General features: G+C 39.0%; 2 protein-coding genes across 2 annotated transcripts; both read right to left on the reverse strand.

Annotated features, from left to right (window-relative positions):
- Window positions 1-11,648: 11,648 nt before the first annotated feature.
- EMB1586 (P-loop containing nucleoside triphosphate hydrolases superfamily protein) lies at window positions 11,649-13,747 on the reverse strand. The gene is made up of 2 exons (XM_087666866.1): window positions 12,217-13,747; window positions 11,649-12,096 (listed from the first exon to the last, which is right to left on the reverse strand). The coding sequence occupies exons 1-2, from the start codon at window positions 13,673-13,675 to the stop codon at window positions 11,909-11,911; spliced, it is 1,647 nt and encodes a 548-aa protein (XP_087522992.1). The 5' UTR covers window positions 13,676-13,747; the 3' UTR covers window positions 11,649-11,908.
- Window positions 13,748-16,321: 2,574 nt separating this feature from the next.
- Window positions 16,322-17,179, reverse strand: LOC148013860 (uncharacterized). The gene is made up of 3 exons (XM_087667411.1): window positions 17,000-17,179; window positions 16,751-16,888; window positions 16,322-16,645 (listed from the first exon to the last, which is right to left on the reverse strand). Exons 1-3 carry the CDS (start codon window positions 17,177-17,179, stop codon window positions 16,322-16,324), a joined length of 642 nt encoding a protein of 213 aa, XP_087523537.1.
- Between the last annotated feature and the right edge of the window lie 1,398 nt (window positions 17,180-18,577).

Below are 18,577 nucleotides of genomic sequence, written 5' to 3' on the forward strand. Positions count from 1 at the left end.
TTGCTAGTTTTCTAGACCATTAATGTATTTACCAAGCTTTTTTTTGCTATTACCATAGTTTTTTTTTCTTCCCTATAGTTGATGGTTTTTTAAAACACTTAAGGGATCGTAACACAATGCTAAATTACCTATCTTTTTAGATAATTTTAAACTTAGATTGTATTAGTTTTAAGAATCAACTCAATTGAACAAACCAATATAATAACCATGTGAAGTAAAGACTTGGTTTGTGTTATTGGCTTCCATTTGATTATTTTTTTACAATGATGCTAAGTTTTGGCTCAACCTCTTGCATGTGTTCATGTACAATTGACTCTTTTTAGATCATTGTGATGTCAGGGTGCCATTAGAATCTATAAGCTCTCTTCTTGGACTTTATGGCCTCCATTTAGAGCTATGAAAGCTCGTTGATGGCTAGTTGTTAAAACTACCTTTCGTGGATATACAGAATGAATTGACTATTCTTTGTAGACTCCTTATGCTAAATCCAAATGAAATTTCCCATCATAAGGCTTGAAAGTAGACTTTTGATAAGTGATAAGGGAGTTGAGATAGCTTAATAGCAACTTGATAAACCCTATATAAATTTAAAAGAATTGATAGATGATTTGATTAATAAAGGATAAAAGGATATTAGCAATGGCATTGTCCTCCTAGGGGAGGAGATGATGAAGCTAATGATGATGATGGTAAATGAAGAAGTAAGAATCTGTGTGTGTGTGTGTGTGTGTGCATGTGCGCACACACATGGGTGCATATGTACATGTGTATGTGTGTTTTAGGATAGGGCAAAGAGAGGAGGAGATGATGAGAGCATTGCTTGATTAATTTATGAAATGAGATGCTTTTACCCAATAATGAAGGCTTGTTTTGATTCGATGCTCATTACTTTAAGAGCTTGCTTTTAGTCTAAACGAAGAATTTTGAATATGCATTCCTCGTGCTAAAGGCTAGCTTGGGGATATCTACTTCCTTTATTATACCAAATAAGAGCTTGTTGACCTTAAGTATATCTTTGAAACACCTTAACTTAGGAATTCGGTGCATCGGCAGCAAGTTGAATCATTCTACCATTTCTCCTGCTTAAGTCTTGTTCAATTTGTGCTTGGATTTGGACCAAGCACGCTTCTCCGCCGGATAACCCGTATGAAAGGGAAAAACCATAAACTAAAGTGGATGCTAGAAGTCGATTTGATATATGATTTTATTAAAGAAAAGCTGCGAGTTGGTGAACACCGATGAAAACGGTAATCTATATGTTAGCAACTCATCTGTCGTGGGGATTGGATACTTATTCTTGATAATCACTCAATTTAAGTCTCTATACTCAATGTAAAGTCTGAGGGATCCGTTCTTCTCTCTTTGGAAGAGAAAAAGAGCTCCTTAAAGTGCATATTTGGGATGAAGAAAGTCGTGGCCCAACAACTACCTCAACTGCTCCTTTAGCTCTATAGATTCAAATATGGACATTTTGTAAGGTTTTTTTGCTATAGGCTTAGCTCTTGGTATCAACTTAATTCCAAGATTGATATTAGAATTACAAAGTAAATCAATCAATTCCTTTGTGAATATGTCAACATACTCCTTAAGCCAAAAGGTCTTAGTATCATCTCTTGATTAGTGCACCTTATTGAGTTTGATTACATAGACAAGAAGATCGTATTTTTACCCTTTGCCTTAGCATATTGGTTTTTTAGTACATCTCATTATTCTAGGCTTTGAATTAAAGGTTTTTGAATATCACTTGACCATCCCCATAATGAATGTTAGCCATATTGGGTACCAACCAATCCTTTCCAAGGAGACAATCATAAACTCCTAATAACATGACTATGAAATTGGTGATAGTTGATGTTGTCTCTAGTTTAAGCTCTACTCAATTTATTGTCTATGTGGACAATACTTCCTTTCCATTGGCAAACTTAGTAAGTTTCTGGGTGGTTTTAACTCTAATTGAAACTGATTTGCACAATTTGGAGAGATAACTGAGTGAGTATTTCTATAATCTATCAAGATTTGGAAGGTCTACCTTTGTAGGTATTTAAATGATAGAGTATTAAGTCAAATGTCGCATCAGCTCATCATGGACTTCTTGGATTGAAGAATTGCAATCAATTAGCTATAGTTTTTTTTATTGGTGCATAAGTGAACAATCATTTCATGAGTGCAACAAAGAATTATCCTACTTCTTTTGTTTTATACAATACCATGTGAGGTAGACCTACTTCTTAAGTCAATTAAGAAGTAGGAAGGGGTCCATTGCCAATTGTTATGCTATTATACTAAACTTCATGTGTACCAACAATGAACATGGCAATTATCTTACCTATTAGGGTAGCTCCAGTTCGATAGAAAATGTGGCTTCTATACCATATACACTAGTTGGAATGGTGTATGTCCTATTGTGACCTTATAGGAGGTTTTGTATACCTAGAGAGCCTTTGTCAGTCATCCCAATCATGGTGATGTGTTGTAATCATCGTTGTCAATATCAAATAGAGAATCCAATTGGCGACTTCAATTTGGCCATTAGCTCTAGGGTAAATATGGGCTAGACTTTCGATGTTTGATCTTATCAATGAGCTCTTCCATGATTTTGTTGAAGAAGTGGGTATCTTGATCATTGACAAGCTCCAAGGGATTGCCAAAGCCGGTAAAGATATGCTCTTATAGGAACATGGCCACACTATTTCCATCATCTCTCTTAAGAGCTTTGGCTTCACATCACTTCATCACATAATCAGTATAAACCACAATGAAAATGTTCTGCTTCCTTCTAGTTGGAGGGTCAACATGCCCTATGAAGGTTATACCCCATTTCTTGAAAGGATGTAGCAAAAGGATTGAATATAGTGACATGGTTCTAGTTTTGGTTGGCTTTCCCATCCATTGGCAACACAATGCTTGCAGTAGTCATAGGTATCCTTATGTAGAGTGGGATGTTGAGGGTTAAAAAGACTTTTTTTTGTTTATTTTTTATTTTTAAAGTTTTTATTGGCTATTTTAGTGCTTGATTGATTGGATTTTGGTTGGTTTTGCAAACTTTTGGTTGTGATTGAATATGTTTGATTATCTTATGATAGTTTTTGATTGAGTTGTGATGTGCTCATAGGTTTTGTTGATGATTTGATTATGTTTGTTTGGGTCTGTTTTTGGTTCTCTAGAGAGATTGAGGTTGTGAATAATTGAGTTTTAGTATAATTGAATATGTTTTCTTAGTTGTTTTTTGTGAGTTGGAATGGTTTGGTTTGAGGTGAGTGGTTTTGTTGTGTTCTATTGACCTTTTGTGTTGTTTTGTGAGCTTTTATATATCTGTGTAAATGGTATGTATGCTTTTGCATATGTTTTGTTGGATGAGTTCTTAGCTTGGGAAAATTTTCTAACTTTGGAAAGAGAAGAATACAAGCTCAAAGTAGCTTGTTTGAATAAATATGTAGTAGTTGGAGATTGAAGTGAAGACTTGGAGTAACAATGTCATTAATGAGCTCTAAAGGGACACTATAGTGGTCATTGGTGACTCTTCTTATCATCCGTACCCCCTATGAGGGTGTCCCCATGACTAAGAGAGGATTTTGGACATTCATTATAGTGTATTCTCATGTATGAGTAATTGAGAGTATGTCAGAGAGAAATAATGAGTGAAAGATAGTCATTTCAAAGGTTGAAATGTTGTATAAGAGAGATTTTGAGAGTAGAAGACATGGTTACATTCATAAAAGCTATAATATGAAGTATATATGTTTGATTCCATTCATATGATGGTGTATATGAGTTCTTCTTATCTTTTTTTTGTTTCTATGAAGACATTATGATGTTCTATTGAAGATAAATATATGGGAGATTATCTCTATTACGGTGCATGAATATGTTCTAATTGTTCATGTTGTCTTTTTTATTTGACTTTATGAAGAGATGAAAAATATGCTTTTTGATGCTACAATATGGATTTTGTTGCAATTATTTTCCCATATTCTTAGCGTTCTCTAGATAGCTTTATGTTTAAATTGCATGTATCTAGGGAAAATTACCATAAAAATAAGAACCCAGAAGAGGCTGAAAATGGAAGAAACAACATTATTGAAGAGAAAGAGAAGAAATTGAAGATTGCAAAATTCTAAGAACTCCATAATAATTGAAAGAATTCATTGCTAAAGGCACTTTCTTCAAAAGATTCATCCCCCAAAAATGGCAGAAGGACAATGTTATTTTGAGGGGAGCCTTATGTGGTGAACTGTTCCTTGTATCTGCAAAGTGCTAGCAAAAGAGGCTTGCATCTTGGTGTCAATTTTTTTGGGAGAAAATTAAAGAATCAAAAGTATAGAGAATGGAAAAAGATGGTAAAGAAGCTGCAAGAGTCTTGGTCAATGGAAGTCCAACATAATAAAAAGGAGAAAAGTTGAAATCTATTTGTAGATGCTCAATAGCAAGACATGTGGAATGCTTGGTGCATTGAAAACCTTTTGTATGTGCAGGTAGCAACCGACTAAAAGTTGTTGGATCATCTCTTTTTCACCACATGCACTATCGAAACCCTCCGAAGCTAGGATTATTGAATGATGGCACCATGTCTATCCTTGGACATGAATTTTGAGAGTTTCACAATTGAATTTCTTCCCATTTATAGTAGTATGAAGGCCAAATTCAAAGACTATGAGAAAGAAGAAGTAGAAAACATGCTAGCTCTAGAGATGAAAATAAATAGAAAACCCTTAGTAACCTTTTGTGGAGCACTGAAAAGTTGGGTGGAGCCAACTCTCTAATGAATGAGTCAATAAAGAGAGAAGCATTGGAGCATCTCTAGATGTACATAAGAAGGCAAAGGCCAACAATGCTAGAACCGTAGAGCATTGGCTGATGATATTCCCTGCCACTTTGAAGGGTGCGGTGTTTCAATGGTATGAAAGGTAGGCAGCATGAACTTTTAGTACATTTGAACTGAAGCTAGCTTTCCTTACGACATTCAGGCATGAAGGCTTTGAAGAGCAGATGAGAGAGGAATTCATGAATCTAAGATAGTCTCAAGAATGGAATCCATCTTGAAAAGATGGACCAACCATAATTTGAATGAAGGAATTTAGAAGGGAGTCTTTCTTAGAGGGTTGTAAATAGAAGTTGACAAATTTGTGGAATTGAGAAGACCGGCTAATTTGTAAGTTGTAGTGGAAGTGCAGCTTGTCAAGATCTCTACAAATAAGAATCCTATTGGTCTGCTCACTAAAAGTCTCCTAGTGGAGCATTATGGCTTTCTTAGGAAAATGATGGGTGTAGGATGGGATGACGACTACCCCATTGTACTGATATGTACACATTGTAATTTGTCACTTTTTTCTTGTTTCCTCCTCACTCAGGCACATTTGTCTTTAAGTGGGAGGTTGTTGGGGGTTAAGGGCTACCTATGCCTAGCCACCTATATTTATATTGTACTTATTGCTTACACACTTGTGCACTGTAAGTGGCAGCAACTCACTATCACTTTATTATTTATTCTTAGTATGACAATAGAATAAGGGAAGGCATGTCACACATTATAATTGTTGGAGTTCCCATAGACGGTCTTGCTCTCTCTTCTTGCTCCAACCTCCATAGCTCTTGCTTTTGTTTGTGCTTATGCTCTCATTTTTGCTTATCCTTTCCACTTTTCAACTTCTAAAAGGGTGAGCGGAGATCTAAGAACTTCACCACTATGTAATAGCATGATAAAATTCTACTTTAAGTGGCTAAAAATTAAGTCACCACAACCATGGATGGTTTTGCTACATTCACAAATTGAATCTTTTCCTTTCATAATTTATGGAACATAATAATGTACATACCTTTCAGATTGAATATCAAATAGTATTCTATAGTACATAATATTTTTTATGTTTGGTGTGTTCTTTTGTCCAAGTTGGAATAGTTAGGTTGTGGAAGGACCTTGATTGATAGAGTTAAACATGAAACTCTCATTTTTTGTTCTTAAAATCAACATTGCTACTTGAAAGGATTTTTGGGATCTTAAAAAACAAGAATGGATTTTTAGTGAGGGATTGCAAAGAGTTTTGGTTTGAATGTCAAAAATGAGGGTTAAACGAGCTAATTACTCAAGAAGGTCAAAGAGAAATGGTCATCTTTACCTAGAATATCTATGTTTCAAACTAATATAGTATACTATCAGGGGCACTCCTTTACCAAAAGTGAAAATGAAGCCATGTAGTAATAGTTCATGTTGGCTCAACTTCGCTTGGAAGAAAAGGGATGCTAACTAGTCATCGAAGCAATGGAGATAGTGATTGTCAAGCTACGGTGTGCCACATTATTTCCTAATTTCAAGTTTTCCCTCTAGAAAATTGTTTCTAGGAAGCTCCCGACATGGGTATGGACTAAGCACATTGACCCCTTACCCTGCTATACATCTTATTTTTCATTTAATATAGGATAATATTTTCACTTGTTTTAGGAACACAAAGCTCAAGGGAGATATGGGATAAGATCCAAAGGTGGCCAACAGCTACTAGGTTGCATGACAGGGTCCCTTGGAAACATGTCCTTTTAGGAATGGGAGGGAAAATGAGCCTTGATTTTGTGCCTTTCAAGATCATCATCAAAGGTTTCGTTTTGGTCTCTCTATGGGATATCGAGAATTGGTAGCTTTTGGAATGACTCCTTGGATCATGGTCAATCCTACCAACTATTTCGGTAAAGTATCATCGTGGATTCTAAAGGTTTACATTTGGAATATGAATAAGACTCTTAATTTGTGGAAGAAGTTGTGAGTTGAGTTTCTAATGTTGTGAGTGTAGCACGCCACAAGTTTACAATGTCAAATTTATTGAAGGATACTTGTGAAATTTATTTAATGTGATCTTGATTAGTTATGAAGCATCAAAGACTCTAATTTCAATACAGTAATGACAACGTAGACACAAGGGGATGAGGGATGAGATATGATATGCTCTCAAAGACCATGTGATCACTCTTATACAAACTATGTGTATGCTCCCAAAGACCATAAAGATCACTAAAACACATGTGATGTATGTATATGTCAACATGCTTTGTATGAGTTTTCCAACAACAATTCAATCTTCATTGTCTTATTTCTCCTCCATGAGGTGTAATCCTTCACAGAGAAGTTAGTGATGGTATCTCAAACAACAATTGTCAAAGGATTCCAACATTATTGTCTTGCAAAAGGCCTATAAATTGCCATAAGATTCACCAATGTGATATATTACAATGAAATGGGGAGAAATCGATTGAAGAAAAAAATACAGGATTGATAGACTTGTTTTGGTGGATCATTATAAATTGTTTTTTACCTAAGGAGTTGGGGAGATTTTGACCCCTTTTCACATTAGCCTAGAACTTTGATTACCTTGTTACATAGAAAATGCCCTTTATTAATGCAACATGTATGAGACAAGATTCATTTAATCATAGAAAGATACTACTATTGCATAAATCATATCTCAGGTCTATCATACAACAAGAGTGCCATCCAACCCATTTTTCTTTACATTGTAGTAGGCACTATACGTATATAATGCTTGCCACATCCTAAGTCACTTGGCCCATTTGGTCATGAATCTCCTTGTCACTATGCAAATTATGCACTCATTACCTCATGGGAGGGGAGGGGAGGGGATGTTGTTTGTATGTGTTATTTTTACATGAAGTCTTGAGATTCATATTCACTGCCTATCATTACATGAGTCCTTCAAGGCCACATTTTTTGCTCCCAAGGTGTAAACTCATTGGCATAGATATTCCTTCCACAAGCTTGGCTATTGGGTTGGCTTGGGTGATGCCGCCAAGACGCTTGAGAAAGTCTTTGGGTACATCTTGTTGTTAGGCCGAGAATTCAAGTCTAACCCTCTCCCTAAGTGCAACCCTTGCACCATAGGGGGAGGTGATGAAAAGATTGTCTCCAAAGACACTTATATGTATGAGCTACAATGTGCTAAGATAGAAAATGTGATGTGACAAAGAGGAGTGGACGATTGTATTGCTAGAAGGAAAAATAAATTGTTTGATGAATAACTTAGGTGAACTAACAAGCTGAAGTACTTGTCTATTCACACAAGTTGGAGACAGACCAAGGTAGGTAGAGAGAGAGAGAGAGAGAGAGAGAGAGAGAGAGAGAGAGAGAGAGAGAGAGAGAGAGAGAGAGAGAGAGAGAGAGAGAGAGAGAGAGAGAGAGAATCATCGTGAACATATAGACTAAGCGACAGGCTTTACTATGACAGACTAAGCAACATAGTGCTATGATGGAGAGAGCTGGCGAGTTTACTGTGACTAAACTAAGCTGATCAATGGATTAAGCTAGGAGATTCTAGTCAGACTGGACAGACCGAGCAAGTCTGATGTGACGTGGTTGAACTTAGCCACGGATGAGTGAGTCACAAAGAGAGAGAGAGAGAGAGAGAGAGAGAGAGAGAGGTTGTGTTGTGAAAACCCATGTGGCACACACACACAGACAACAATTTGTATTTGCTCGAATATTTTCTATTTTTTGTTTGATGGGCATAATAAATCAATCAATGTGTTTGGGGTTTGATTCCCTTTGTAGGATATGATATAGGAAGGTTTAGGTTGACACTGTTTGCAAGCTACCTAGATAGTGGTAACTACGTCACATTACTTGCTAATAGATAGTTGTATACGGAATACCCATAATTTCTTAGGTTGAAAAGGTCTATGAAAAATTGGCAAAATAGTTACCATCAAAGGGGCTTAGTAGAAGGTCTAGGATGATACACCTCATGACACTATATACTTTCAATCCTGATCGAGAATGTTTTACCTCTTGACAAAATATACTCTCAATTTGGTTTTTTTTTGGGGGGGAGTGTGTGTGTGTGTGTGTGTGTGTGTGTGTGTGTGTTCCTATGAAGTTTATTGAGTATTAATCTTAAGAGTTTGATGGCCATACATGACAAGGCGTCATCAATAATATAAGGTATTGCTCCTTTGAATTGTGTGTTTCAAGAAAGTACGTAATAAATCAAAGATATTGATGCAAAATTTACTTGTATAGCAATTAGAAAAATTCTTGTAGCAATGAGGAAAAAAGTTAAGGCATGTTGTTGTAGATTGAATGTGAAATGAAACTTAAATACCACTCATTGCAAGAAATATTTCTAAAAGAACTACAATAAATTTTAGCAATCACATTGTGATAGAAGAGATGTGAAGAGAAGATAATTAGAACTTTCTCCAAATAAATTTGTAAACCTCTATGTATGCACACATGCACAATGTGTTACTAAATACATACTAAGGTGTAAAACAAGTTGCTAATCATTGCCTTAATAGATGCTTGAAATTGTAATAAGACATGCTTTGTAGAGAGGGGAATAGGTATGAGAGGAGTTGCAAAACCTTGCCTTGATCAATGCTAAAACCAAGTTGCTAAACATTGTCTTCCTAAATGCCGAAATTTTTAATAAGACACTTCATAAGGGAGGGGAATAAGTGTGAGTAGAGTCTCAAAACTTGGTTTGGAGGGCTTTGCCATGAAAAGATTGCAACCACACAATAGATCGCACTTGTGTGGACCTCGTGGCACAACTCACAACCTCGTGATAAGAAAATAATGTGAAAAACAAACAAACTCTATAAAAGGCATTTGGGAAGAGAGAGAGAGAGAAGCTACCACGTAATGAAGCTTTTGAGAGTCCTTGTAGTCCCTTTGAAAATCGAGGGGCTACATGGACTAGGCTAAGTCTTGAAAAAAGAGCTATTCAAGGGGCCCTAGAGCTTCCACAAGTTGAGTATTGCTTCCTCACCTCCATTTGCCAAGGCTTTATGGACTCGCCTAGGTCTCAAGACTTAGGTGTGTCCTGGCTCATAGTAGTAGATGGAGCCTACCAAAGAACAAATGAGAGAGAGAGAGAGAGAGAGAGAGAAAATCATAAAGAGGAGAAATGCGCAAGATCGTTATTACTCTAGCCTCTTGCCACATTCTTCAATGCTCCATTTCTTTTCTGAAGAAAAATCGCACTCAAAACTTTTTCATTAGTTTTCGGTCTCTTATCCATGCCACAATAGGCACTCGGCAGCTTTCAAATCCAACCACCACTAGGAATGAAAAAGTTATCTTGGAAGTTCCCATCCTTTCTACTTGTTTCATCAAATTCCAAAGGGAGTAAATGTACCTCCATTTTTTGGAATGTTGGCTTCCTTGATACATGATCACCTTCCTCTTGCCAAAAAACTATTAAGAGCCATGCCACACGCAAGTAAAATTCACTTGCATGAGTCATGGGAGTGGAAATTAGGAACATGTGGCCAGGACTTCTTGACTTCCAGCTCGGGAAAATTCAAGGATAAAAGAGGGTCGAGAGAGGCTAGAGTCCATCTTAATCGGGAGGTGGCGAGTTTATAATTTGCTTTCGTTTTTCTATCTCCTCGTAACGGCGGCGGTCTCTCTCCTCGGACGGGCCCTTCTACGTTCTGCTGCCACTTGCAGATGGCAAGCTCCAGCAAAGTCTCGCGGCTCGCCTGTGCGTGGACCAACTCATAGAGTCCATCTTCCAGGTCGATCGACCTGTGCATGGAGTCCCCCCCAAGCATCCACAAACGCCGTAGTTTGATAAGGATGATCCACCAAATAGAAGATTTGGCAACCTTGAACACCTTGATAGGGGTAGGCAAGCCTCTGTCACAAGCAGCTCACAACAGCCAATGAAATGTATTTGAGTGGGAGATCTCAGATAGACAAAAAAACCACAGTAGAGGATAAGATGGGAATAAAAGAACAAAACTTCATCAGGATCATAAGACTAGTTGCCTATTCAAAGAGCTATCCGTCAAACAGGCTAGGCCCAATTAGACAAGCTGGAAGAATGTACAAAACATCTTAAGAGAAACTGTATCCCTAGCTGTGCCTGTGAGCTGAGAACTCCCTCAAACACTTGACTGCAGCCAGTAACTTAGTGGTTGCCTTACTGTTCACAAAAGCACACAGCAAAGGCCAAGCATAAAGAAACATACCTTCAAGTTGGGGATGAGAACCTGGACCAAAATTTACCTTGAGTACATCCAGCGCAATTTGACAAGAGAACTCTGTGGCTACCCTTTGTGTGTGCCGAGCAGCAAACCAACTCAAAAAGCTTGAAACCTTGCTCTCCTCCATTGGCTTTGCAATGAAATGGTCACAGGCTAGAATCTAAACAATGACATGCAAATGGAAAAAAGTGCATCACCACAAAATACAATGACTGGCAGGGGTGGGCAAGCAAGTCCTGCTTGAAAACCTGATAATGCCACAGATGAAGATTTTGAAACTATGGCCCATATGGATGGAAAAGGAAACAGGTCCCCACTAGATTATCTATCCTCCCCAAGCCAGGAGATTACATGTGCTTGTAAGTGCAAATATGGGAGTATGCACATTCTGAATGCACCTCTGAGATTAAAAAAAGTTGGAAGCTCAATCAGTTTAGCAAACCTGTTTGAACTTATACCTGTTTTAAATGCAGCAAGATGATGTAGCTGTTCCTAAACTGCCTGAATATAAAATAACTCAAACACAATACAGGTAGCCCAAATTCTGATGCAAGAACGCAATAGGAATCCATGTAAAGTAAAACTTGTAAACAATTAAAACACAATTGCTTGCAAAGTTCATATGATTCATATGCATAGGACAGGATGAGGGATACCAATTGGAAGAAGCGGCTTGAATTTCAATGAGATAACATGACAACAATCACTTGTATTGCTGGGGCATCAAGTTCAAAAGTGCACCATTGAAGTAAAAGCAAGTGCAATAAGTGTGATGGAACTTGGACCTGGACATGTCATGCCAAAAGATTTATACCATCAGTTCTCTACATCATCCGAACAACATGCCCAGGATTGTCCATTCTGGTACATTTAAGTTTTATGCAAAACCCGTTATGGATGGCACTTGCCCCTTATTGAATCATGCTTTGACTATGGCTGTAGCTTGTCCTGACTTAGCATGTCGACTAAGAACCATGCCACCTCTTGCTAGTTCACACTCCTCAATTTGCACCCCAAGTTGCCGCTGGAACTTTCTGAGAACAAATGCTTCCCTCTCTTCACAGATTGACACCACCAAACCTGTTCTTCCAAGCCGTCCTGTTCTACCTGCACGATGCGCATAATGTATCATATCTGTGGGAAGTTCCAGATTCACAACCATATCGCATTCTGGAATGTCAAGCCCCCTTGCACCTACTTCACTTGTCACCAACACCCTCAACTTACCATTCTTGAAAGCAGCTAGAGTGTTGGTTCTTTCTAACTTGCTCAATTCACCATGCAAAGATGCAGCATCAATGCCTCTGTTCTCGAACTTGAAAACTGTATCCTTTAAACGCCGGGAGTGATTCATGAATACAATAACTGACTTTGCATTCAAGGCATGGATACACTTCCGGGCAGTGTCAACCTTGTGTTGAAGCTGAGACACAGCATAGAAATGTTTGAGAGCTGGTGGCAAGCTCTCTCTTGCTCCCTGAATGTCCTCCTGATCTGATTCTGATCGCAAATTATCTACACCGACAACCACCTTCCCCTTCACAAGCACCGGCCTTTGGCCCCATTCTGATGCTGCACGCAACACTGCTGCTGGCATTGTTGCAGAAACAAGCACAGTTTGGCGTTGAACTCTTGCCAGTGATGGTTTGGAAAAATTCTTATCCAAAACTATGCTGTTTCCATTGGGAATTTCTGGCATGGAAGTTCCCATTGGTGAACCTGTAATGCAGTGATTAGGAACAGAGGGAGCAGTTCTCCGAACCCCTACCTGCTCCAAAATCCTGCGCATATCTTCTCTGAATTGGACTGATAGCAACTCATCTGCTTCATCCAAAATCAGAAAGCGGCAGGCATGAGTATGTAGCCTCCCATCGCGACTGATTTCAGATATCCTTCCAGGAGTTCCCACAACAATGCAGGGCTTATTCTTCTTCAAGGCCTCATCTTGCCTGCTACGATTGGCACCCCCAACAAGCTGCTGCACGGCCTTCCTATGTTCCGAACCAAGTAACTTCTCAGTCTCACGCACGATCTGCATCGCAAGCTCTCTGGAAGGTGCAACAATCACAGCTTCTACAGTTTGTTTGGATGGTGGCAAAGACTCTTCCTTATCCGGAAGCTGCCTAAGAGGACCTATCCTGCTGAGTATGGGAAGGAGATATGCCAAGGTCTTGCCTGAACCTGTGTACGATTGGATGGCAGCATCTTCACCATCCAGAAGGACAGGTATGGCGGCTGCCTGCACATCGGTCGGCACCTTAAAATCCAGTTCCTGAAGTCTGTGTTGCAAGAGAGGGGAGAGAGGGAGAGACGCGAAGGATTTTGCATCAGAGGCTGTGGGGGACCTGCGAGGCTTGTTGCTGCTTGCCTTTTTCTTCACAGGAAAGGCTTGCTCTTCCGCGGCTCTGCTTGCGTACACCTCGAGGCTTTCCAGGGACAACGGCCCAGCTGATAAACAGGCCGCCGTAGTACTACTAGTAGTAACAGCAGTAGAGGGCGCCTTGGATGACAACGAAGATGCTGCAAGAGTCCGGAGGACGATGAGCTTACTATTGCAATTAGTATTAGGACTGGATGAGGGTGACAACGAGGATGATGGTCTTATTCCTCTGATAACGCAGCCGCAGCAGCAGCAGTGATTTCTAGGGTTTTGAACGACGGAGGCGAAGCAGGCCCGGAGGAGCATGGTGCCTCTCTCTCTCGCTCTGTCTCGGCCGCAGCAGGGTCTGTTCCTCGTCTTGATACCGAACCTATATCATATCTGAGGAATTATTATTATTATTAACTTCAGTAATTTATAAACTAGCGTTCCTTCCGCGCGAAGTGAGGAATTTTTATTATTATTAATGTCAGTAATTTATAAACTAGCGTGCAAGGAACACTATCCCGGGTTGTCGCAAAAGCGGGGCAACAAGGAAGTGAAGTGCCGTGCGGTTGCTTCCCTATCGCATAGTAACTTTGCCATCTTTGAGTATAAAAACACCATATAATTCACTTCCATTGCACAACTATAACATGTATATAGTTGTGACATCTGTACAATTGCACAACCATAGCATGAACACATATTCTTCTTTTGCGTCTTCGAGCATAAGAGGTCACATGCGTGCTCACTATTTTCTCTCTTTTTTGAATCTATCTCAGTATTTATTGCCAATCTCTCTCTCTCCCTACCCTTTTCATACCTCTCCTCTTTGTGAATTTTTCACATATATGTTACCTCTCTCACTCACTCTCTCTCTCTCTCACCTTCTCTCTCTCTCCCTCTCCCTTTTTTATCTCTCCTCTCTCTACAACACCCATCACTTCCTCTCTCCCCTCCTTTTCACCTCTCCCTTCCTCCCCTTGTTTATCCCTCTCCTCTATTTGCAACCCCTCACCACTTTTGCATCTCTCCCCTATGTTTTTACACACACACACACACACACACTCTCTCTCTCTCTTGCATCTCCTCGTTCCCTCCCTCCTCCCTTTTCATCTCTCTTCTCCCTCTACAATCTTAATGTCTTCCTTCCATCCCCTTTTCAACCTCTCCCCCTCCCTTCCCTTTCTTACCCCTCTCCTTTATCCCCAACCCCTCCATCTCTCACCCTTTTCACATCTCTCCTCCCCCTTTCACACACACACACACTCTCTCTCTCTCCCTCTCTCTCGTATATGCATGTATAAAAGGCTAAAAATGCATTTGTACGTAGGTGTACAGACACTCATATATATATGCAATGACCATGCACCAAACTTGTAAACTTGTATCCATACTTGCTTTGCACAATAGTTATAAGTACCTCTATATTATCCTTGGATGTCACAATTACAAAGTCTAAGTATATCCAAGCATTACAAAAAAACTATCAGTATTAATAATACACATAGATGAAGTAGAGCCTAAAACCAAAGTTTGTTCTAGAGATTGTGCCAATGCGAATAAAAAAACCAAATATTTCATAGGGAGCCTAACCAAAACAGAGCTTTTTTTTCTTCGAGGAAACACGAGGAAATTTTCCACGTTCCAACACAACATGGTTAGGTGAAGCAAGTCCCGTTGCCACTCCTCACCTTGGCAATGCTATAGGGGATATGACAGTCTTTCCTCTCTTTCTTGCACCTAAAATTTTAGAAAGCCACAATGTAAACGTAAATACATCTAATAATTGACAAAGATTACTTAACTTTAGAATAACAATACCTGGCCTAACACTTGCAAACCACTCAGCAGGCATTGTCATAGCTTGATGTTGCGTCACAAAGCAATCGAGGTCTTTAGATTCATGCGTCGGCCACCCCCTTGGTATTCTATCAGTGTGAGATCGTCGAAACCTCTTATCCTGTTTAGCTTCACCGATATGCACTCGAAAACACTGAGTATATCCACAATGCACCACCTCAATAAAAACTAGAAGTAAAATCTCTATATTGGCATCATCATATAAATGCTCAGTGAGCCTTGCAAGCATTCTTCTTATAATATCATGCGTTGTTACTATGCGCAAGATACATTGTAGTTCTTTTTTATACTTAGAAGCTGGATAATAGCCCCAACATGGAGTAGGCATCTGCAAAAGTGGAGTAAACACTTAAACATAGTGCAGGAAATAGCTACTCACTACATAGTATATACCAACCGAACGTGGCATAAAGGCCATTTCACATATTAGCCAAGCAATGACTACGAAGCTATCAAATTTCGATGGATACATCCCTACAAAAAGCAAGCATACCATTGCACCCTCCAAAAAAACACATATTTTCATGCATCCTTGCAAAAAAGCAATATACCTTATCGCATCTTCTGAAGCACATCCTTGTATACAATGTTCATTGTGACATTCATAATGCTTTCATTTTCATCTAGCAAGACTCTCACACCACATGAGGATTTCACCCTTGACAATGCAATATACAACTATCCATGTGTAAATATCAGTGTCTTTAAGTAAAGACCAACAACAGACAAAGTCTGGCCCTATGACTTATTGATGGTCATAGAAAACGCCAATCGAATAGGAAACTGCCTCTGCCTCATGGTAAATGGAAATTACAAAGTGTTAGGAATAAAAGTGATCCTGGGAATGAAAACTTGTTCCCCTACATTTGTTCCTGTTATTATCTCAGCATTTATCACCTTTTTATTGAATGCCTTACATATTAATCGTATACCATTACATAAACCTTTTCCCAGATTTAAGTTCCTAAGCAGAATAATAGGTACATTCATCTTTAGGAGCAATAGATGGGGATGAAACCCACCTCCAAGATCTAGTGTATTTAGATACTCTACAAAGTACAAAAATGAGCTATCACTTATCTCTGCAATCGAATCCGCACTGTAGTACTATATAACCTCTCCATGCATCAATTGAAATGTATGATGATTCAAAGAGGCCACCTCCGTATTCCGCGCTGCAAGTATAGCACGCTTGTCGAAATATGCTCCAAAGTTTATCACAGTGGATACTTCACTGCACACACTATCAACTAAGGTTTCAATGGAGTGTCCTTTTAATACCATGCCAAATGAAATATGTAACTTATCACAATTCTCTGTAATACCTACTCCATCCCCTATCCCTTGAATCCAACCAATAAACCCATTATCGATTACATCACCAACGGTTGACATCCGTATATTCCCAAACAACCTTAGCACCTTAACATACTGCCATAAATGAGAGTAACATAGTGTCACATTAACAATATCTTCATAGGAGCCCTTCATCACGACAGGAAGGATTTGTCTAAAATCACCTCCAAGTAAAGTGACCTTTCCACCAAATGGTTTATCACAATTCATAATATCCCTTAAAGTTCTATCAACTGCCTCAAATGCATATCTATGCATCATCGGAGCCTCATCCCACAAAATAAGACTTGATCGTCTCAATAGTTGAGCAAGATCGCTCTGAACAGGAATATTACAAGTGGATCGATTACTTAGATCTAATAGAATTTTAAACCTCGAGTGAGCAATACGACCACTCTATAGAAGCAAAGTAGCAATGCCAGATGATGCCTTTGCTAATGCTATATGACAATCACTATGTAGCCTAGCAAGTGAACGCTTATAAAGAAATGTCTTCCCCGACTCACCGGGACCACATCCAAAAAAAAAAACATCCCCAGAGTTTGCACCGATAGCATCCATAACTGCAGTATATGCAACTCTCTGTCCGTCATTCAACATTGCCTCCATAGAATACAAACTCTACATTGTCTAGTATATCATATGCATATTCATCTTCTAAAAGAGGGTTAGCACACAACGGAGAATCCGTTCAATGAGGCTTTGGCAATCCATCAAAGTCGGACAATCTTTGCCCATGCTACCGCAAAATGTTCTAAAGATGCAATAAAGCCTTGTTTGATGCCTCTTGGTGCAGATTTGTAGAAGATACATGTGTGTGCTCCAGCTGCAATTTATACAAAATATCCTCTACTATTAGTGCCATAAACCTATCCCAAAGCTGACCAAGCTGAGCAGGCTCACAAAAGACCAAAATTGCAGCAAACAAAGCACGTAATTGGGCACCAATCTGCACAGAGGTAGCTTCTCCCAAGCACATTGCACACTCGTCATCACCCTCTAACACGCCCTTTGCAATGCAAGCTTCCTTAAAAGTATTGTACATCACATTGCCAACAGTACGCAAGACACTGTTAAGAGCATTCGCAAGTAATAATGCTCACCACATGTAGGCAGCACAAAGTATATTCGATTACATGTATTTCCACGCTTTCTCTTTGTCCACACCTTTTTCTATGCATTCTACACCCAACACATTGGGAAGTCTCGATAGCGAATATCTCGAGCCTCTGGATGAACAAGATTGTATGCAAACCACTCTGTAAGAGTGGTTTCTTAACATCTTCATTTTGCATAACATTTGATATATTGTCTGTATCGCGAAACACCACACAATTCTCACCAAGCAAGTGTACCTACAACCGTTGTATATCAAGCTTCTCATTGTGCAATGCATAGTCATATATTCGCCAACATGCTTTTGAAGCAAAAACATACCGTGCATCTAAATAACTCTCGATCTCATCCACTTCACGGATGCTCGTACCATTCAACCCTAAGCTTCCAACATAAAACTTAATGGTTGCATGATCATGTCCCTTGTATATATACTTATACAAATACTTAACAACTGCCACTATTGAGCATACCTCAACATTTATATGTGCATTTTATTTCTTACTCAAGTAAGGATTGTATGGAACAATCAATCGATTATCAATAGTATTACCCTTTATTGTGATTGTGTTTCCATATTCATCCCGTCTTCTATAAATAGGATAGCTAGAGCTATCAACAGTTGTCACATTCAAAAACCTCCAAGGAAATTTTTTAGTGCATTGACCATCACACATGCAAGGGCTCTTGGGATTCAACGCATTGCAAGGACCATGAACATTGCACTTTGAGATAGTTTCAAACAGAGCTGAAAACCTTGCTTTATTACGAAACTCAGCACAAACCAACCTATCATAATGGCATGCTTGAGAGGGTTTAAAAGGGTACTCCAAAATCAACAAAGTATGAGAATGTGGCAACCCTCGCTTTTGAAACTCAATCACACTAACA

Source organism: Lygodium microphyllum, chromosome 25 (assembly GCF_053477565.2).
Source record: "Lygodium microphyllum isolate KBCC chromosome 25, Lygodium_microphyllum_v1.1.10, whole genome shotgun sequence".
In the NCBI taxonomy this organism is placed as follows: domain Eukaryota; kingdom Viridiplantae; phylum Streptophyta; class Polypodiopsida; order Schizaeales; family Lygodiaceae; genus Lygodium; species Lygodium microphyllum.